Source organism: Microtus ochrogaster, chromosome 4 (genome assembly GCF_000317375.1).
Source record: "Microtus ochrogaster isolate Prairie Vole_2 chromosome 4, MicOch1.0, whole genome shotgun sequence".
In the NCBI taxonomy this organism is placed as follows: domain Eukaryota; kingdom Metazoa; phylum Chordata; class Mammalia; order Rodentia; family Cricetidae; genus Microtus; species Microtus ochrogaster.
This window is the reverse complement of record NC_022011.1, coordinates 56,109,878-56,132,730: the sequence shown is the minus strand read 5'-3', so window position 1 is coordinate 56,132,730 and position 22,853 is coordinate 56,109,878. Positions and strand designations below refer to the sequence as shown.

At 34.4% G+C, this 22,853-nt stretch overlaps 1 protein-coding gene across 1 annotated transcript in view; it reads left to right on the top strand.

Annotated features, from left to right (window-relative positions):
* The window catches only part of Lrp1b (LDL receptor related protein 1B), a 1,800,012-nt gene that overhangs the window by 817,104 nt on the left and 960,055 nt on the right, over positions 1-22,853 (top strand). Inside the window, exons 4-5 of the mRNA XM_026778709.1 lie at positions 6,205-6,324; positions 13,280-13,408. Of these exons, the coding sequence (XP_026634510.1) occupies positions 6,205-6,324; positions 13,280-13,408 (249 nt within the window). The remainder of the gene's footprint in view (positions 1-6,204; positions 6,325-13,279; positions 13,409-22,853) is intronic.

The window sequence follows — 22,853 nt, the reverse complement described above, 5'->3', positions numbered from 1 at the left end:
TTTTATATTAATAATTTCCCCAAAGAATTGAATTGATATGAACCATAAGTTCACTTTTGGTAACATTAGAAAGGTGAATCTCTTGCAAAGGAGTAAACGAAGCAGATGTATATCTTCTCACTTGAAATTTACACAGCTTCACGATACCATATATGCCAGGGCTCAATCTTCAGTATAAAATTTTGTTTTCCTTTAGTGATGATTAAAGTAATTGCCATCTCATGAATGTTCCCAACAGCTCTGTTTATAGAGGAGTTTGTATAGTTTTTTGTTTGTTTGCTTTGTTGTTGTTATTTTGTTTCTACAGTTTCTTTTTCTATCGCTAGACATAGAAACTACAGTCTTGTACTTTCAAAACAGATGCTCTGTCACTGAACTGAATCCTAGTACAGCCTTTTTTTTGTTCTAACTCTAAGAAAACATTGGTTGATACACTCTTCTGTGATAACATGTAGCCTACATTTTCTTTTGGAGAAAACATTCAACTAAAATTATATAATATATACATATAAACTAATTTTAATACTTTTTGAAGTTAAGAACAAAAGTTTGTCTTTTTATGGAAGGCCTCAGTGAAGTTGTCAAATGTATAGAGCTTGACTTGTTCACTTTTCTCTTCTCTTTTCAACTCAGAAGAGTCTGTGGTAATATACTATTCTTGTATTCATAATATCTTTAATTATCTTTAATTTGCTAACCTTATTATGTAACTATTATAATTTTTAGGCCTTCAATTTTGCTTAGTTTAACAGTATATCGTAGAATGCAAATTTGGAAAATAAAATTCAAGCATATTTCTAAATTATACTTCACTTTGAGAAACAATATCATTCTTTATAAATGCAAAACTATAAATGTAGATACAATAACACATTTATAGTTTGGGTATATTATAAAGTCATAAAACTCAGAAATAAACAGTAAGTGTAGATGGACATTTTCTAAATTTTGAATCAGAAGAAGACATTCTCTAAGCCCTATTTCTATTAACATTCAAGAAGGAACAGACAAAGAGACTCTAAAAATTATGTGGCGATAAAGTAGGTCTGGACTACATAAAGTGATAATAGAGAAGAGCGTTGTAAAGATTCATGCTGCAAGACTTCAAAATTTCTTCTTCTCAAGACACCAGGATATTGAAAGAAGGGAAAAAAAAAACATGTGGATTAACAAAACATAAAACTACAAAAAGATGCCCAGCACTGCTTGCCAGTCTAGAAAACAAGTTTCAGTTTCTTCTGAAGCAAAATATTCTTTTATGAAGTAACTCAGAAATCACAGATTTATTCAACTAAGCTCATAATCTATATTTACACATGAGATACTTTAGTGTTTGTTACACAGTTCTTAACTGGAAACAACAATGCATATCAGTTTGTAAACAAACAGACTTCAGTGTAGTCATACAATGCAATACTATTGTACTGTAGAAAGAAGAAGACTAGAGAAACTATCAACAATATAGCCTAAAGATTGATAGATGTGTATGATGTGGAAAAGTGACCGTTAATTTTGCCCAGGAAGTAGAAGCTACAAGAAGCTTGAGAGTGAATGTTTCTCTGCCCTTTGAAGTACTACATAGCCTGGGATCCTGCAGAAGAAAGAGATTTAAAATATCTTCATTCACAGTTATTTTTATTATCTCCGTATAATATTCCACTACTGCTTAGCAAAAAAAGAAATAAATAAATAGGAGAAGTTAAACTGATCTCAGAGCTGATAGAAATTGATAGCTTTTCATTGTCTTATTTTTTCTATTTTCTAGTAATATACATTGAAAAATCTAACTTCAAGTATTGAAAACCTTCAAAGTTTAGATGATGTAAAACTACGTAGTACTTGGAAAATGTTAGCTTGCATTACATAATATATGGATGACTTTTAGTTTACCACTTTGACCTTTTTCTTTTACATAATTTTTGTAAGGTCATTGAAAAGAGCCCTGAAAATAGATCAAAGTAGGAGACTCTTCATCAATTGAATCAAATTGAGTACTTGAAATATTAACTTCTCTCTTAAAATGAAAGAGACAGTCATGTTTTGTGACATAATTGAAAAATTGCGATCGGATATGTCTAGAGTTCCCATCTTGATATCTTATTGATTTCGATTTTTGTAGTCTTGCTAATTCAGTCTGAGCCAAATCCTATGATGATAGCACATGAGCCAATGCTTGGGCTACATAAAAGGGATCCAGAAAAAAATCATGATTAAGGACAGAATTTGCATTATATGAATAAGCTTTCTAACATGGGTGGATATACTGTTAATTATGTACGTAGTAAGTAGAGTTTTGTCTATAAATTGACATAGATGCTATATAGTTCAGATCGAAAATTTATAATAATTAATAGTGATTTTATTAAACAAGTCTAATATTGAATTGTAGTTTCATACTGCCAGATGTTCAGAATAATTTGTAATCTGTTATGTGTCTAAATTTAGCAATTTCCCCCAATTTTATATATTATTTGATCAAATTCTAGCCTTTATCCTGTAAATACACATATCTTTGAGAAAGGAACACCCAATAGACCCAAATATAGCTCTGATTTCTTTTTATATTTTAACATTAAACTATAAACTTCATTTAAAATCTGACCTTCCAAATCCAGTATTTTTTTTTTTTGTTTCTCTTTGCCTGGCTATCCTACCCCTGTTGAAAACTTTCAGTGGATCTCCTGTCTTATTGGATACTACACAATTAGAGGGGTTTACAGACTTGAAAAAGGAATATTTGATGTCTATTCTATTGAGAAATATCACATTTACATGGAAAAGGTGGGAAGGAGTATTTATGGATCATTTTTATTTAATTGAACTGCAGCCTTATGATTCTTCTCCATGATTTTATCATGATGTGTGTGTTTGTGTATATGTGTGTGTGCGAATGTGTGTGTTTGTAGGGGTGGTATATGTTTGCGTGTATATGCACATGTGTGCATTGTGTGCACACAAGACAGTATGCCTCTCTGCACCTGCCTATCTGAATACCACACACCAATGCCATAGGAAGGTTTTAGGTCATTTTCTCATCTTATTCCTCAAAGGTCTCTCCCTGAAATTCGCGGTTTTCTTTTGGGTTGATAATCAGTACTCATCATTGATTCTCTTGCTTCTGTTCCTGATAACTGATATTATAGGCCCATGTGCGATGACTTCTAGTGTGTTATGTAGGTGTGTGGGTCTGAATTCAGGCCATCATGGTTGCTTAGCACATGCTCAGCCATTGAGCCATCTCTCCAAACTTCCATTGAAAGTCTTCTTAAATTAATTTTTCCACAACCACTTCTGTGATGCCTTTCCATAGTTCATAAACATGGATGAATCCTTCTCTTTGTACATCAGGAAATGGGTATTTTTATGAAATTTTTGCCTCGTGTTACAGCTAGTTTTTACACTGTTTTCTCTTCTACTTAACCCATTTACTACCATGTCATATTGTAAACACATACGTGATTAAACACAAAATTTTGAAATGTGAGTAACTACACAGAGTGCTTAGCACAGGATAAGTTCTCAGGCAGTACCAGGTTGAAGTGCCCTGAAAAATGAATCAAAGTTTGGACTGCTTCCACTGAGTCACAACTCAGTTACCCAACTTTGGGAGAAAAATAAGCTATATTGGGTGTTTACCTTATATTAACTAACTGGAAATGATGACTAATGTTAATTCTCATTTTAAAGTCAAGATTTTTAGTTATTTATTGATCCAGTATCAATTATGAACTACTTTATGCATCTTGAGAAAGTAATTATTAAAGTATAAATACAATAATTATACAATATTAACAGTAATAAATAAAATAATAACAGTTTATCAATTAATTAAATTATATACCACCTCAATTATATAGTCAAAGTTATCAGCCAGGTTTGCAAGTAGACTATTAATATGTGAAGCTCTGTCCTACATTTATAGTAGATTCTTGGCCTAGCTAGTAGCTATAAAATTTTCTTCTAAAATACTATGAAGGTTCGATGAGATTTTTTATTCAGAGTCTGATTCTTAAATTCCCACCAGATATAGTAAGCAGAGCTGAGATTTAAGAATAATCAATCATTCTATGTTCTGTATTGTCATTTTTAAATAAAATGCATGCACCAAATAGCTATTAACATCTGCATCCATATTTTGCTAGCATGAATATTTGTTAGCATATCATGTTAGGATGAAACAATTTGCAGTGTTTGAACTACAAAGTAGATATAGTTGTGTTTTATATTAATTGGAGCTACATTAATAAAATAAAAACAGTTATACATAATTCAAAATGAAAAAAAATACACTATTTCAATAATTATTTGATTTATGAAAGTTAGAAAATGAGGACAGCAAAGCTACCCTTCTAATTCAAAAACAACATTCATGTTCCAGAAAATGGAGTTCACAATTGACCAAAAGACAAAGAAAAACCCCACAGTTCCTATATAGGCATACTATGTTCTTAGTTAGATAAAAAGAAATGGAACTCAACAAAAAGATCATGAAGTAAGTAGAAAGCCAGGTATATGTTATACTAAAGCAGAATGAGCTGACAGTTGGTCAGATCAAATGAGGTTCAAGCAGAGTCACTGCACTTAAATAATATCGGTCACTAGGACTTCCTTTATGAGCCCTAAAGTAAGTTAATTAAGTAAGCTTAAAACAAAAAAGAAGATATATACATAGTTACACACACCTAGACATACACATAGAAAAAGGAAAAGAATAGACAATACTGATGGCAGAGAGGGCTGAGATGGAGTCTAAGGCCTTTGTAATCTGGGGGAATTAAAGGCAAGTTTGGTGCTGAGAATGACCTAGTGTAACATTCAGAAAACGTCTTCTATAAAAGGCAAAAGTAGATACTTTATGCTTTGAGGACCTTGCAGTCTCTGAGGTGGTATGAAATTGGTCAGAAACAGGATGTAAAATAATAAGTGTGGCTATGTTCCAACAAAATGTTTGTAATAGAGTAAGGCTTTAATTTGACATTGCAGACCTGATATAAATGAAAAAAATAATGACCAGGAGGGGAAGTGGAACACAAAGTAAGCCAAGATCTTGAAGAGGACAAAGATGAGATGGCGCTAGCAGAGAAGCAGTGGCAAGGGGACTTGATTATTAGCTCAGCTAAATTTGAAAAGCGGTGGAGCAAGAATTTGCACAGTAGAACAAATATGGACTATAAAACTAGTAAAATATCTTCTGACCACCCTTGCCTACTGAAAGAAATAAGAAACAAGGAAAACATGAGTTAGTATTAGGAAGGAGGTTTGGAGTTTTAAGAGAAGGCAGATGAATTCATCTCAAGTTGGAATTGAAAGCAATTAAGGTAAGGAAACAGTACAGGCAATATAGCCTACTAAAATACCCAATGTTCAATTCGCAATGTTCCAGATGTATTATTGTTATTTATTATCTATTATTTTGTATTTTATAAATTACCAACTAAATTTTGTCAAAGAGCAACATATTTTGATTCATTTATCTGCAGTCTTAAAAGCTTTTATTGTTCATCCTATGGGAAAATTGAACCTCTATAATATATTAGAACAGTATTTTTAGGTCTTATAGATCATCATATCTTCTACTGAAATGTTTTTCAAATCCAGCAAATCCTGCTCTCATTAGCAAATGTGCACTGTGTGCTCCTGTCACCCACTGTCTTGTGCATTTATCACAATAAATCTGAATTTACTTGAAGGGTTTGCTAACTTGTGTTTTAATGATGTATTTCCTCTGAAAGAAATCAAGCATAATGAAATATATTATGTCCAGTATTTCTATATTTTTCATCAATGAAACATAAATTGTTGAGGTAGAATATACACACTTTGGTTTTATGCAGGTTACACATGGGTTGGTAAGTCAAAACAAGCTCCCAAAGATAGAAAACCAATTGATACATCAGGCGGAGAAGGCATGGATGAGGAAATGAACCATCACACAGATACTTTTCCTCTTGAAATAATTTAATTTACAAGAATTTGAAAGGACTTGGTTACTTGAACATAGTAATATGCTAACATTCTAAAAGCTGAACACTGATTGACATTAAATGTGTTACCAATCCTTCAACTAAATGTAAACCAATCTGTTTTTAAGATAACAGATATAGCCTCTTCTCAGAATCAATTATGCTTAATATTAATGAATTTAAGCTTAATCATTGTGTGTGCAGAGTTTTATATAAGGCTATATTTGTTTTTCCTCTACAGAACTGCTACCAAATTGTCAGCAACTGAATTGCCAGTTTAAATGTGCAGTGATCAGAAATATTACAAAATGTTACTGTGAGGATGGATTTGAAATAGCAGAAGACGGGAGAAGCTGTAAAGGCAAGTATGAAAGGCGTCTCTCTCTGTATTCTTTGGCATGCACCAAGTACTTGAGATAACCACCACCTTAGGAAGGAGATAGCTGCATTTTTCCTTAATTTTTTGAGGATCCAACCCTCTTGAAAAGGCATCATAGCATTTGAACATGATTATATGATAAGCAAAGTCTTTTCCCCTGTCCCAGAACAAGTAGAGAAATACAAAGTGGAATTCTACACTCCTTTTTAGAGCAGTTCTTTTAATCCAAGAACCTTCTGCTAAGCCACATTTCTCTAAATTTCTTACCCACTTCCCAGTATGTCCATGGGCCAAGTATGAAGCCTCTATTCATTCTTCTTGATATACCATTGACAATACAAAGTGAAATGGTATGAAGGCTTAGTTAATAGAAATTTAATAAAATATCTAAAAACAATCTTTTGTCATGTTAAATTTTTACAATTTTTTTTCTTACAAAATAAAGTTTAGCATTAACCATAAAGTATGAGCATTATATATGTATCTGTACCAATTTTAACTTATTTTTCAATAATAGCAAAATCTGGAAATACACAAGTAATATTTAGCCTTCCACTACCACACTAAATTTAATTATTTTTACTTCTTAATTGATTTATGGTTATCATATTTCTGCAGTGTAGTAGTCATGTCATTATATAAACTAATTACTATGCATGTAATGTTCTTTAAGGTTTTGGCATCAATAACTTTGTTACCTGAGATCTGATTAATACCACAGCAATCAATATAAATATTGACTTTCATATTATATCCATTTCTTAATTGTAGTTTGGGGACCTAGTTGTTGGCCTGCCATACTTGTCTAGCATGTGTGAGTACCCGGGTTTGAATCCAGCTCTCCAAAGGGTTAATTGCTCCAGATTTTCTGAGCACTCTTTGGCAAATGTTCATCCTTCAAAATGACTCATCTGTAACACTAAAATATTATAGGTCATTGCTATATTCTTTTGACATCTATGATATGTATGCTAACATATGTATAATCTTTATGTACTTATAAACACAATATGTTGTGTGCATTTACATAGTCCTGAATATACGTATTTTTAGCACACATATATGCTTAAATCTGTTAATTATATACATACTAAGATATAGTTATAAGTTACATAAATACACTAAATACCAAGAAACAGAATATTATATTTTCCCAACCACTAATAAAGACAATATTTTCAAAATAACTTTGTTTTCTCTAAAGTAAATTTACTTAGGTGATTATTTTACCACTTATGCCTTAATACGTAGTTTTAAACTAAAGAAAATTGAGAAAAAACAATTTTTCAAAATTCTAATGTCAAAAGCATTAGAAACAAAATAGGACTGTTTTAGTGACATTTCTGATGCGATGATAAAACACCATGACCAAGGCAACATGCATAAGAGTTTATTTGAGTTCTTGGTTGCAAAGGGATAAGAGCCCATCACCAACCTATCAGGAAAGCATACTGGCAGGCAGGCATGGAGTTACAACCAGGAGTTCAGATCTTAAACCACAAACAGGAAGCAGAGAGAGTGAACTGTGAATGGCATTAGTCTTTTAAACTTCAAAGCCCCCAGTGATGAAAATGATGCCTTTTATTTCATCATTCATCATCTATGCTAAAATGGCTCCTAAACTGCATGGCCAACTGGGGATTGAGCATTCAAATGAACAAGAATATGGGGGATATTCTCACTCAGATTCAAAACCTAAGTCTACAGGATCTATATAAATCATGAAGAGGCGCCTTTTGATGCTTTGGTACTTGACTTGTAGGTTATTGTTTATTTTGTGTGAAACATAAATATTATAAAAGTATTCATAATCAATTATTTACCTTATCCTAAATCTGCCATAAGAAGACAAAATAAATTAGAAGACTATACACAGAATTTCACATTTTTGAAAGAATCAGACCAACACTAATGTCTTTATAATAATGAATGTCAGCCAAACATAAATTTGTGTCAATCAGGAAGTCTTTGGACCTGCTACATTTTCCTCATTTAAACCCGATCTCATTATTTATATTTTAGGCTAGGGTATGGACCTCTGGGCTCCCTTGTCTTTCACTGAGCCTTAACCCAAAGTATTCAAGATTTGTGTTTTCTGGAGCCAAAGTGGAGCTGAACAAAAGTTCAGGAATCTTAATCTCTTAATTAACAGCAAAAGCTCAGCCATGCTTATTTTCTTCTGTTGAAAGAAGGAAAAAACAAAAGCAAATATGTGGTGATCATTTTGGAAGTAACTCATAGAAAATGCATTCCTTTTATTTTGCTTGCATTCCTTAGTGGCCAAGTGTGAGAAACATTTATTTCTCTTTCACTGTATTTCCCGACAATTCCCTGTCCTTATGGGAAAAAAAAATGAAGGCGATATCATAAGAAATGGCATGTCTATTCTTCCGTAGCCAATTCTGTGGAGTTACATGAATGTTACAGCTATATATTCCATCTAGGTTAAAAGAACAAAGGAAATTGTTAATCACATTTCTGTCCTGGATAACATAATCATATCAGTAAAAGTAAAACAAAAACCAAAAATATTAATGTTGGAAAAATCTGTGAAAGTAAATAAGCATCATTACTGCAGCTAAGGGCTGAACTTTTCCAAATGCAAAACTAAATTTCTTTCAACATTACTGTAGACATAGCTCCAAATACTGTTCTTTCTATCTCCCAAAGTACTTACTTTAAATGAGCATCGATGACTGCAAGTTATTATAGGTCTATAAAGAAATCCAAAGTCAGAGCAAAGAATTCCATATAGGTTAATTCTTTCCCAACTTAAATAGCCCATTATGTTACACAGCAAGGTTTTTTGCTTTCCATTATTAAATTCCTTTATTAGCTTTGGTTGTCCCAGAAGCCAACCCTGCGACAAGAATTCAAAATGAAAGATTATCTTGTTTTTGGTATTTGTATATTTGTTCATTCTTTTCCTTCCTTTCTCTTCCCCTTCCCATTTCTATTTCTTCCTTACTCATTCATCCATTATCTCTTTCACTCCCTGCTCCTACCTTTCCTTAATTTATCATAATGATAGAGAACAGTGATGCACAAAGATAAAGATTATTAATATTTGAAGAATTAATATAGTCACAGCAATGTCTGACTGAAGTAAAAATGTGTGACAAAAGCTTGTAGAAGGGGGGGACAAAAAACTGGACAACTGGACATTTTGTTGACATTTCCAGGAGTAGATAGTTGTATATTGGAGGCGAGATCATCTCTCAATCATTGGTGAACTCCCTTCCTGATGGAGGTTCTCATGGAAAAGAAATCAGGGTTATTACAAGATCATGCTTTGTGGAATTAAACTGAAAGATCTTTGGAAAGTGGACAGTTATTATCTGCTACAGGTCTCTTGAGACTCCTTCTCTAAATTGCCCCATGCAGTTCTTTATTTTACTACAGTATGCTGCTTTCTTAGTCTGTTTGGTCAATAGACTTTTTTCATCACTGACCTTTGTAGGTATCATCTGGTACCTACTAAATCAACTTCCTTTCTTTACTTCTCCTGACTTAGATCTCACCATATCAGTGTTTCCTCTACTATCATAGAACCTACTGCATATATTCACTCTTCCCATTTTTGTATTTATTCAAACCATTTCATGGGCTGCTCAATGCACTCTCTAGTTTCCACCGTTCCTGCATACCTTGAAAAATTTGTGCCTTTGATGCCTCATAGTGTAGTCAAACAACATGCTCACATTTTTCAAATTAAAAAAGAGAAGAATAAAAAGAAATAAGGAAGGAAAGAAAGAAGAGAAGAAAGCAGGAAGGAAGGGACAGAGGGAGGGTAGGAGGGAGGGAAGGTGAAAACAAGGAAGGAAGAAAGGAAAGAAAGAAAAAAGAAGGAAAGAGAGAGAGAGAGAGAAAGAGAGAGAGAGAGAGAGAGAGAGAGAGAGAGAGAGAGAGAGAAGAGAAAGAGGAACTCTCAAAAGTCTACAAAGAACTTGCCTCATTTTGTGGTCATCGCTTTACAGCTGCCCTCATCCAGATCTTTTGAATCTGACTGCATTATGTTCCTAAATTTGTGACCTCTGTTTCACTCTTTCAAGCATTGCTGTTTTGTAACCTAGTTATTCATTTAAAGAAGCTTTGAAGATTTTTTTTTCCTTATAGTTAAGGAAGGCTAATTGTTTTATCATTGTTCCCTATGACTTTGATAACTTGGGATGTTTGAAATGTTGGCATATTTATTAGTATATCTAAACGTCTTCTGCATCAGTTATCGTATGAAAAGCTAAATGCATACTATAATTAAAGGTCATTTAATTCCCTTTAAAGGATTTAAATGTCTGAATAGTAAAACCTAGTGTTTGTAGATGCCTCAATTTAGTTTGAAAGTCACTCAATAAAGGCAATTTCTACATGTAGAAACTTGATAGAAAATGATTTAAAATGTAGTATGGGATTCTCACATTATTCCAATATTCACACCCTACTTGTTGACTCCCAAAGGCAGTTTTTATTGGGTTCCATTGGATTATTAACTGTGATCATACTAATTCCAATGACTGACATCCTCTGAAAGTTCTTGCTTTTAAAATCCTCAAAGAATCATGGAGTCCCAGACAGGGGACTCTCATGGAGGCCATTTCCTTACCTGTCCTCCCCACATTCAGGTACTATTTTGTGCCAGCTAAATTTTATCTTCACATTCCTTTCACTGTGGAAAATAGTCAACTTTATCTTTTCTTTTAATGTCTAGCTTCATACTCTCCTAACTTCCAAGCATAAGTCAGATACCTCTCTCTCTTTCTCATCAAGCCTATATTTTCCATTGCTTTTTGTTCATTACCCAAAGAATACTCTACAGACAACTGAAAGTTTACACAAATACACAAATAAAGCTCATGATCTCCCTCTATTTAAACCCATACTTCCTATATTCTTTTTTGTCAATATTGGATGACTGCTCACTTTTATTATTTAGCTTTCAGATGTTATTTAGCCTATTTATTAATTTTTTTCTATTCTCTTTTCTCTATTATTACTGCCGCTGACTTCAAAATATAATGAATTTAAAATTAACTGGGTGAGGTATCACCAGGAGAAATAGGAATTTATGACAAGACTTCATAGGAATTCTAAGGCTAGCCTAGACTTCATGAGACCCTCTGACAAACAAATGTGCACACACACACACACATACACATATTTATATTTTTTCATATTTCTGAGAATAATACTCAGTTTTCTAGTTTAATTTTTTTCCACATTAATCAGTTTAGCCTAAAATAATTTAGAATTAGAAAACAAAGATCATTGCTTGGCTCCTTTCTAATTAATATCTTCCAGATGTTGTGTATAATATATACAGCCCTCTAGATTAGCATACAAATTAATTCATTATCGGCACTATAAATTGCCTTTCCCCTTATATACACTTACATCACTTGACTCCTTCAGATCAAAATTCTATGGCATCTCAATGCCTGCTAGAAGCCTCTAAGTCTAACTGTAATATACATTTTATCGACTAAGGAAATCCTAATATTGTTTAAACTTGGTTTCTTAGAAGTTTTCTTTTTTTAATTGAAAAAAGATTTTTTTTCTTACTATACATTCTGATTATGTTTTTTTTCTATGTGAACTCCTCTAAGATTCTCTACACTTTCCAAGCCACACAAACCCTCTCCTTTTCCTTCTCTGTCATTACAAAGCAAGCAGCCATCTGAAAAGAATACGATAGAAAAAAATGTTTTAAAATGGACAAAACAAACAAACACACAACAGGGGAAACAAAGAACCAATTAAAATGCAGAAGAAATATATACAGACACGACACAAACCCATTCAAACAAAATCAGAAACCATACTATGTAAGAAAGAGATCTGTGAGGAAGGAAAAAAAAGAACAAATTTTATTTATTTATTTATTTAGAACAAATTTTAAAATGTCCAAAAATACCACTGAGTTTCTTTTGTATTGACCTTATACTATTGGGCACAGGGCCTGTACTCAAGTTTTCTTTAAGTGTGGTTCCTATATCCAGTGAATTTTATATCTAGTCAGACTCTATTGGAGAAAGAAAGCTTTTTTTTTTTCTGATAAAGGCAGCTATCAATTGGAACAATAAAAGTAGATGGAGGACTATAGATGATTACACAAATCTAATTAAGAGCAAATTCAGGAAGTCCAGCTTGATCCTCAGGACATAAATGTACGTGTTGAACAAACCTGAATTGGACCCCGGAAGCTCATGAAAATAAGCATGGGAGAGAAGTGGTTCTACTAAGTTATATACACAATGATAACAAAATGAAATGTTTAAAAATGATAACAGTTTTAGTTTCAGTAAGTGTCTGATAATTTCTCTTTTCAAAATAGTGAATAGTGTTTTCAAGGTTTGACTAAAAAATCACATTTAATCAGTAGATTAGAAGCATTCTACCAGATTAATTGTTAGATAAAAGAATAAAAAGGCCATTCCTATACATACTGGAATAATTCAACAAATATATATTATAGTGCTTTTGACAACATTATAAAGACAATCATGTTCGTCTAGCTAGCATGACCATCACAAAGTCATTACTCTTTTATAGCAAGTAACTAATACTATTTAGTATTTACGATGTTTCTACTTTGTTTGTTTGTTTTTTTTTTTTTTTTCGAGACAGGGTTTCTCTGTGGCTTTGGAGCCTGTCCTGGAACTAGCTCTGTAGACCAGGCTGGTCTCGAACTCACAGAGATCCGCCTGCCTCTGCCTCCCGAGTGCTGGGATTAAAGGTGTGCGCCACCATCGCCCGGCCTCTACTTTGTAAATATAAAAACAGCGATGAACTTGACTTTTAAGTGAAATTATTTTAAACTGTTTATTAGAATTAGTTCAACTTTTAAAACAATAGTTTCTTTGAAAGTAAATATTTTCTTCAAGAAAACATTGGAATCTCCAAATATAAAGTTGCTTAGAAATGACCTTAATGTTTCTTTCAGATCACGATGAATGTAGCATTTACGGCATTTGCAGCCAGACCTGTGTGAATACATACGGATCCTATGCTTGCAGTTGTGTGGAAGGCTATCTAATGCAGTCAGACAACAGAACTTGCAAGGTGAAACATGGTAAGTTATAATCTTGCTTCTTCCAGATTCTCTTTATCTGTTTACAGTTCTTTTTTTTGCAATGTGGTGCAGTCATGTGGGGCAGCTTCTGCTCCTGTGAACACAGTGATACGTGCTAGAGACTCAGAGCAATCCTTTTGGTAATTGTTACTCTTAGACAACCCATTCAACTGGAGAAATGTCTAATTAGAAAATAGGTGGATTAATGGATTTTAATTACCAATCATTTTACTGAACTCTCTGATATTGGTTGATTCTGTGGACTTCTACTTTGAGCCTGAAGTTTCTATTCCATACACTAGGGTGATCTGCTACAACCCAGTTCAGTTTACTCTTTTACTTAAAGTTTGGCAATAACTTCTTCCCATCTTGAGAATAACATGTGATCTAATTAATAGAGTATGAGCATCTAACTATCTAATTTATTATTTACTTTTCCAATTCTGTTTCTGTCCCTGTCTTTGCTTCCATCTCTTCAGTTGACTCTCTCAGAAATTCTGTTTTTTTCTTCTACTGTACTGAGATTACTCTCCTACGCCTGTTAGCAAGTACTTAGTTACAAGAACGAAGCACGATTAATAAAGAGAGAAAGAAATTGAGGTTCAACTTAAAGGTCAGGAAAACAATACAGCCAGCCACTGACTCTTACCTAGACCTAAGTCTGAAAATGGTGATCCTGCCTCCAGGAATCACAGAATGACAATGACACTGTGAGCTGTCTCTCCCGTCTTATATTCCTCTTTAGGGCTGGGATTAAAGGTGGTCACCACTGGGATTTAATGCATCCACTGCCCGGTTTCTATGCAAACTAGTGTGGTTACTGTGTTTAAAGGTGTGTGTTATCACTATCTGGTATGTAAGGCTGAACAGTGTGGTTGTTTTACTCTTTGACCTTCAGGCAAGTTTTACTTATTAAAATACAAATAAAAGGCCACTCCACAAGAAGAAACCTAAACTTTTACAAACCTAAACTGAGTGAAACTTGATAAATTGTTGTTCTGAGTTTCTTTTATAGACCTCATAACTTGTTTGATCATACAGCATGTAAACTATTTAGAAAAAAATATTTGCATCTAAAATCATAAAGAGAAACTTCTTCAATTCTTCATTTGTCTCTTTCAATTAGAAACTTCATGTACAAGATCATAATTGCTTGGGTGTGGGATCCAGACCTTTCAAAACATTAAGCCATGTTCTATGTTTCCAATTTCCCTTTCACAAAGAGTTCTCAGTCAAATGTTGATGTCCTGAAGAAAGCTGATTCTCCTCTGTTTCTATTGAGTCAGACAATATTGCCTCAGACACTAAGGGAGAATGAAATGTCATAAACCTGACTCAAGAGAACACTGCTTCTCTTCCTAGAGAAGGAGTTTATCTGACAGTAATAGGATATGACTAGAGAGAGATGGTGCACGGTAATGTCACACTGTTTCAAGGAAAGGTGATGACTCCAGAATTGATGATGGAATATACAAATCACCTCTATGCCCTTAGCTTGAAGACAATGTCTGCCTACAGAGTTCAAAAAACAAACAGTTGCCATGGTGATATTGTGGCTTAAAGCTTAAGGAAAATGAGTTGCTAATAACAAGGGCCTAAGTCTATAACAAAGAACAACTGCTTTTGAAGGTCACATGAATATTTGATTCCATGCATTTGCACAATTCAGGAAGAAAACCATCAGTCTGTTTTCATTTTCTCACATTTACAGCAAATAAACCAGAGAAAATAGTTGGTTTCGGTTACATGTATATTTTTGCTTTATATATCACTATATACATACATACATAGGCAAAATTTTTCAGGGATTCTGGAAATATACAGCTCTCAAGCCCTAATTGTGGAGAGGTTAGCTAAAGCCAGACTGAGGAGGAAGATTCTACAGAAAGATCCTTGGCCAGGGGCTTTTCATAGGAACTGATAGCAAACTGTCTTGAAAGCTGCTTACAAAGGGGCTGAAGTTTCAACATGAATCATCGTTGTGGCTGTCTAACTGGTCGCTCCTAAATAAGACTGCGGGGTCTGATTTTCAATCTGACAATGGATACTATTTAAGCAAATTAATTCAGTTACTTGTTTTTTCACCTTTCTAGTAATATGCCCGAACATAAGTAAAATTTATAAGCCTTAAGAACTACTTTGTGAAGCATTATTGATGGAAAGAGGGCTATTGTAGGGTTTGTGGTCAAGAGGAAAGGGCACAGTATTAAGCAAGAAGCTTCAGTTCTTAATTTGTGAAACTGAGGAGTTCCCTCCTACATTTCACACTCTGTCAATCAAACATTTCTGAATTGGAAACCTTCATAGGTAATCTGCTTGTGATCATAATTGGTACTTTACACTACCCAACTCAAAAGAAATATTTTGTAAAAGAAAGTCAGTAAAGTTACATCAGGCATGAATACTGGGGTAATCCTGAACTGTAGGAGGAGACTCAATAAAAGGAAATGAGTTGAAATACAGTCTATGACTGCAATGGGATTTATAGGAAAAGCTAATAACTGTCTAATCAAATATTAAGTTCAAAACACTCATTAGAGCTACCGCTGAAACTTCCTAAATACTTGAATGTTTTGTTTTGTAAGCAGAATTCTAATAATGATAAAATTTTCTTTATTGTATGTATCTTCTAGTTAATTGATTTAAGTTGATTTTGTTATAAAAATATCTTAGTCTGTGTCTAATCAAACTTGGAATTTAAAGTAACAGTTCCAGTAATGGCGAAAGATGTTTAACTTACAAGCTCTTGACAGTTTTATTATTGATAAATTTTGACTTGCTGGTCTGTTTGTTGTATGTCCTAAGCAGATCTCTTGAGCCAGTGAAATTCCAGTGCTTGTACTGGAGCATTGGCAACACGAAGAACCCTGAATTGATTTTGTGCTCACCACTATGAAAGGAAGAGTGGGAGAGTTTTTATTTTTTTAGTGAGTGGAGCAGCTAGAACCTTCAGAGATGTGTACCTACTGCTTTTCTTAAGGATTCTTTTGTAGCTTTTGTTTGTTTTTCAAGATTATAATAGTATTTTATCATTTCCCACTTATCTTTCCTCTCTCTAAACACCGCCACATTTCCTTTCTTGAATCTTTTCACATTCATGGTCTATTTGTTCATCAATTGGTGTTGTTGTTTTTGTTTTGTGTGTGTATGTGTATCCCAAAATATATAACTACCAACTGCTCAGTCTGTATACTGTTACCTGCCTGTATGTTTTCAGAGCTGAAAATGTAAGCGCGGATCTTTTATTGTTGCTAACTGATTTAGGGTCGAAAAATATCCTGAATAAGTGAAAACACTGGTAGGTATTTCAAGTCTTATATTGGTATAATGCAATTCAGTGCATCACTAAATAGAGCTGGAACAACAACACCCCTATGTTTCTTGCTATTTTCATCACTATGACAGGGAAGAAAAAAAAAACAAGAACAAAATTAAAACTTTAACTTCCCAAGTCCTAAATTAAAATCATGGAAGTATCTTAACATACAGTTAAGTACTAATGCAGTACTAAGGTCTTTGCAGTTGAAGAATCAACCACCATGGAAGTCAAAGCTGCTTTTGCTTCTTCTTATTCAGCAGGTGGGCTCCTGTATAGCAAAGGATTGTCTCCCTCCCAATGTTGTTTGCAGTTCAGTCAGTAAGGCATCCTTCTATGTTTTCTTTTTAAAATTCACCTCACATTAAATGCTCCCTTATGAGGCGAATGCCTCAGAATGTTGTATAGCTCAGAACAGCTTCTTGTGAAAGATCAGTAAACTAGATTAAAGTTAGATCAGAAATTTTGCTCTTTGTAAGAGTCCTTCCACTGACCTGTAAGTGTGATGGCATTTAGTGACAAGATGAGATATGAAGTGTCCTTAGCTAAGAGCCAATCTAGTCGACTAGCACAGTACAGTAGTTTGCTTTGTTGTTCTTTATGTGGCACACATAGGTAGATGGCATTGTAAACATATAGCAAATAGCAGCAGAAAAATAGCTCGGTGCTTAGAAAAATTATACACAGCACATGTTCTTTAGAAACTTCCAGGAACTAAGATGATGATACAGGAGGTGCTGAGGCTAAAGAAAAGCAGAAGCAAAAGACTGGATGCAATTGTAAAGAAAGTAAGATTTTTTTTTTTGCCAGTTTGAAGTATTGTTTTTGGGTGAGTATAACTTGGAGATGTTTGGAAAGCCCTGTTTTAGGTCCCTTGTACATGTCATCTCCACTAAGGTTTCCCTTTCCAGAAAACCTGAAGCGGTTTGAGGGATGTATTTGAGCTAAGGACAATCATAGTAAAAGAATTCTCATCCAAACAACCAGGCTGTATTGCCAGAAGCTCTACTCTATGGCAATTCTGGAATTGTCCAAAAGTCTGAGATATTGAGCAAATAGCCTAGCCTTAGAAAAACATTCATCGTAGGGAATTATTTCTGTTACATTTGTTGTCTGTCCCACTTGAAGGTTTGCAAATTAAATTTCATGGGATGAAAATTTCCAATGTCATTTCCATTTCCCAAATAATACAGTAGGGGTTTTTATTTCAAGAGTAGAATAGCACAAATAAATATTTTTATAGCTTCTTTTTTTCTGATTTTGCTTTTGCCTGGAAGGCAAAGTCATCTTCATAGTCTAGTAAGTTTCTTAACCTGTCTATATTTATAACCAGGAACAAGGTTACATAATGAATAAGGGATAACACAATCAGGGAATCTTATGTATTATCACATCTTTGATTTACTCGTAGTTTAGGAAAGTATTATCCATGACATGAAAGCATATCCTTCCTTAGCTTTTGAAATTCTTTCTTTCTGAAGTTTATCTGGGACATTTTTCTGATATGACAAAATAACACATTCTTAAGCTACAGATATGAATTATAAAATTTGCCTTTTAGTCAATGGAACACTAGGCACAACTTTATACTCTTTAAATGTTTTTTGTAGAATAGCTATTGAATCACTACCTAAATCTTCAAATTAGAACATGACTAACTTACACCCTTCTCAACGGGTGTCTTTTAAAAATATCGGATAAATTTAATGAATAATGATAAAAATTGAAACATTTAGGCTCATAGTAATGACAAGTGATTGAGAGACAAATGATTTAGTTATAGGTATAATGATGAGACATTAGGAATAAGATTAATATTATGGCCATTTAGCATAGTAATGTGAGTAGGTCCACCCCTAGCACCTAGGAACTTTTCAAGGCACAGGTTCTTGGCCACTATATTGGGCTTCAACTCATGGAGTCTTACATAAACCTTATCAAAGTAGTTTGTTCCTCCCATGATGTTTGTGTCACCACTGTCCTACTGGGCATGTCTTTAAAGAATAGTTATTATTGTGACTTATGGTGTTCATGGCTGTGTAAGCATGATAATTGCTTTTCCCTTCAAGTAACATGTACAGCATCTTTCAGCATTCTGAAAGCTAGCTAGTAGGAACTGGACTTTCAGATCAGTACATTTTTTATTTCTCCATGTTCTTTGAATTGAGTATGTGTTATCTTTAGCAATAGGGGTGATTAAAAGCACTAACAATAAGCAGTAATGTTTGGGGTACATAGGTTGTAGCTTTCCAACAACTCCAGAAGATTGCCAGAAGAGGTACACCATTCCTGGCATTGGGAATTTAATTGCTTACATGTGGTGTCTAGTAGTGATATTATTGCCTCATTATAGAGCAAATTATTTTAAATTGTTTTTAATATGTGTGCATGTATACATTTCAGGACACCTTTACAATACTAGGCCTCCATATGACTTTTTTTTAAGATATCTTTAGTGCTAGTTATAAGACTCCGTTTCTCCTCCTCCTTTCTGCTCTCCCATCCCCCATTAAATATTTCCTATTTTATTATTTCCCATCCCCATTTATAACATTGTATCAATTTCTTTTCACTAGAAATACCCTCGTGGCCTTTTTCTAATTTCCTGTTCTCTGTAAATCTTCTAAAGGAAGCACACATGTCTGAAGACTCAAAACTAATATTCATAAATTAAAAGGAGCATGCAACCTCAGCTTTGTATTTTTTGAATAGCTCACTTTCAAAAAATGGTTTCTAGTTCCATTCATTTTCCTGAGAATGCAATAAATTTTAAATGAAAAATTTCCAACAACTGGATACCACTTTATTATGTAAAAGTAACTCATTTTCATTGTTTATTCATTAGTTGATGGGCATCTAGTTTGTTTCCATTTAGGAAATGGAAAACTATGGCGAAAATGGAAAAGTATCGTTTATAGAGTGGCAAGGAACATGGATTAGCGGGTATCTCTATAGTAGGATATAGAACCCTTTGGGTAAACACCTATTGTATAATATGACTCGATCATATGGTAGATCTATTTCCAGAGTTTTGAGGAAAAGTCACACTGGTTTCCACAGTGACTATACCAGTTTACACTCATAACAGGGGCAAATAAATCACCTGCTTTTCCTGCATCCTTGCAATAATTTGTCCTCATTAGCTCTTTTGATCCTAGCAATTATGACTATGACTGGAAGAATGATATGTCAAAGTAGTCTTAATTTGAATTTATTTGTGCTGAAGAGGAAAGAGTCTTAATTTCTTCCGAGCTGTTTGGGCTTTTGTTGTTGTTTGGTTGTTTTTTGAGAACTCTGTTTAATTCTATACCCCATTATTTTTTTTTCTTTGGTTCTTGCTGTTTTTGTTTTAATTCTTTGTGTACTCTAAGTAATTATTTTCTGTCAGGTCTATATCTGGTAAAGACTTTCTTCCCACAATTTAGGTTGCCTTTTCACTTGAATGGTGGCGTCCTTGGTTGTACAGAAAATTTTCAGTTTCTTGAAGCTCCAATTATTAGTTGTTGATATAAATGCCTGTGTTACTGGAGTCCTATTCAGAAAGTTGTCGCTTCTGCCAATGAGATCAAGCACATTCTCTACTTTGTCCTCTATCAAATTCAGAGTACCAGATCTTTGTCAGGTACTTGATCCATTTGGGGTAGAGGTAGAAATATATAGTCTTGTTCTTCTACTTGCTGCCATCCAGTTTGACCTGCAATATTTACGGAAGATGCTATCTTCCTCCAATGTCTTTTTTTTTAATTTATTTATTTATTGAGGATTTCCGCCTCCTCCCCGCCACCGCCCCCCAATTCCCTCCCCCTCCCCCAATCAAGTCCCTCTCAGCCCGAAGAGCCATCAGGGCTCCCTGACCTGTGGGAAGTCCAAGGACCGCCCACCTCCATCCAGGTTTAGTAAGTTGAGCATCCAAACCGCCCAGGCCCCCCCAAAGCCAGCACGTGCAGTAGGATCAAAAACCCCTTGCCCTTGTTCTTGAGTTCTCTGTAGTCCTCATTGTCCGCTATGTTCAGCAAGTCCGGTTTTATCCCATGCTTTTTCAGACTCAGGCCAGCTGGCCTTGGTGAATTCCCGAAAGAACATCCCCATTGTCTCAGAATGTGGGTGTACCCCTCGCGGTCCTGAGTTCCTTGCTCGTGCTCCCCCTCCTTCTGCTCCTGATTTGGACCTTGAGATTTCTGTCCGGTGCTCCAATTTGGGTCTCTGTCTCTGTCTCCTTTCATCGCCTGATGAAGGTTAATATTCAGGGGGATGCCTATATGTTTGTCTTTGGATTCACCTTCTTATTTAGCTTCTCTAGGATTGCAAATTATAAGCTCACTGTCCTTTAATTATGGCTAGAAACCAAATATGAGTGAGTACATCCCATGTTCCTCTTTTTGGGTCTGGCTTACCTCACTCAGGATAGTGTTTTCTATTTCCATCCATTTGTACGCAAACTTCAAGAAGTTCTTGTTTTTTACTGCTGAGTAGTACTCTAATATGTATATATCCCATACTTTCTTCATCCATTCTTGAAAAACACCAATGATAGCCTTTGCTGGAGAGGGTGTGGAGAAAGGGGTACACTCATCCATTGCTGGTGGGAATGCAAACTTGTGCAACCACTCTGGAAAGCAGTGTGGCGATTCCTCAGGAAATTCGAGATCAACCTACCCCTGGACCCAGCAATACCACTCTTGGGAATATATCCAAGAGAGGCCCTATCATACAACAAAAGTATATGCTCAACTATGTTCATAGCAGCATTGTTTGTAATAGCCAGAACCTGGAAACAACCTAGATGCCCTTCAATAGAAGAATGGATGAAGAAAGTATGGAATATATACCTCCAATGTCTTTTGATAGCCTCTTTGTCAATAGTCAGTTGGGTTTTTGTTTTGCTTTGTTTTCCTTTAGTTGGTTTGCTTTATTCATTTGTTTTTGTTTTAGCTACAGTGTTTGTTTCTTTTTGAGATTGGAGACCAGCTTCTCACTTAAGACAAGGTGTTGCATTTGTCGAAATCTGGGAAATGCAGTTTTGTTTCCCAGAAACCATGTGGTGACTAAAGGCCTTCTAATTGCAGTTACAGAGGACCTGATACCCTTCTCTCCCCCTTGCCATTTGTGTGGTGCCCATACGTATACAAAGGCACACGCACAATAGAAATAAACAATTCTAAAAATCAGCTGACTGTCCATGTATGACCTTATATGTGAGTGATCTATTCCATTTATCAATGTGATTTTATACCTGTACCCCACTATTTTTATTACCATGCCTCAACCACATAACTTGAATTCAGGTATAGTGACACTTCTTGCAATGGTTTTATTATTCTAGATTTCAATTTCTGTGAGAAATTATATATGAACTTTGACAGGATTGCCTTGAATCTGTAAATTGCTTCGATAAATGACCATTTTTGCTATAATAGTACTTCCTGTCCATGATCATATGTTATCTTTCTGTTTTCTAGTTATTTTCTTCCATTTCTTTCTTCAGAGTATTAAAATTTTTATTGTACAAGTCTTTAATTTCCTTGGTTATGTTTAATATAGTGCATAATTTTAAGGTCATTGTGAATGATAGTTTCCTTGATTTCTTTTTCATAAAGTCTTTTATTTATATATTGGATATATAGGAAGGCTATTGATTTTGTGTTAGTTTTACATGCTACAACATAGATGAATGTATTCATCAGCTCTAAGGTATCCCGGTGAAATATTTAGGGTCTTATACCTATAGAATCTTTTTATCTCAACCCTTCTCAAAATTGCTTCTGTTTGCAGCACATGGAAATTATCACAGAGACCCACAACTGGCCAAGATATAGAGAATAAGAAACTGAAAAGCTCAGTATTAAACTGTTTATCTGTATCACACCTTACTGCTTCTTAGGATCAGGGATCATTGCAGAAGAGGAGGCAGAAAGGTCTTAAGACACAAGGGCAGTAGATGACTATAGGAAACAGTGTTTCAGGACACAGAATAAAGTTGCACGTAGGAACTCATAGCAATTTGGCTGCATGCAGAAAACCTGTACAAGTTTAAGCTAGATTGAAACGTTAGTTGTGAGAAGGGAAATGAAAATGAAGTTGTGTCCCAAGATGAAGAACTAGCTGAAAAGTTATAGCTTCTGAGAGAGG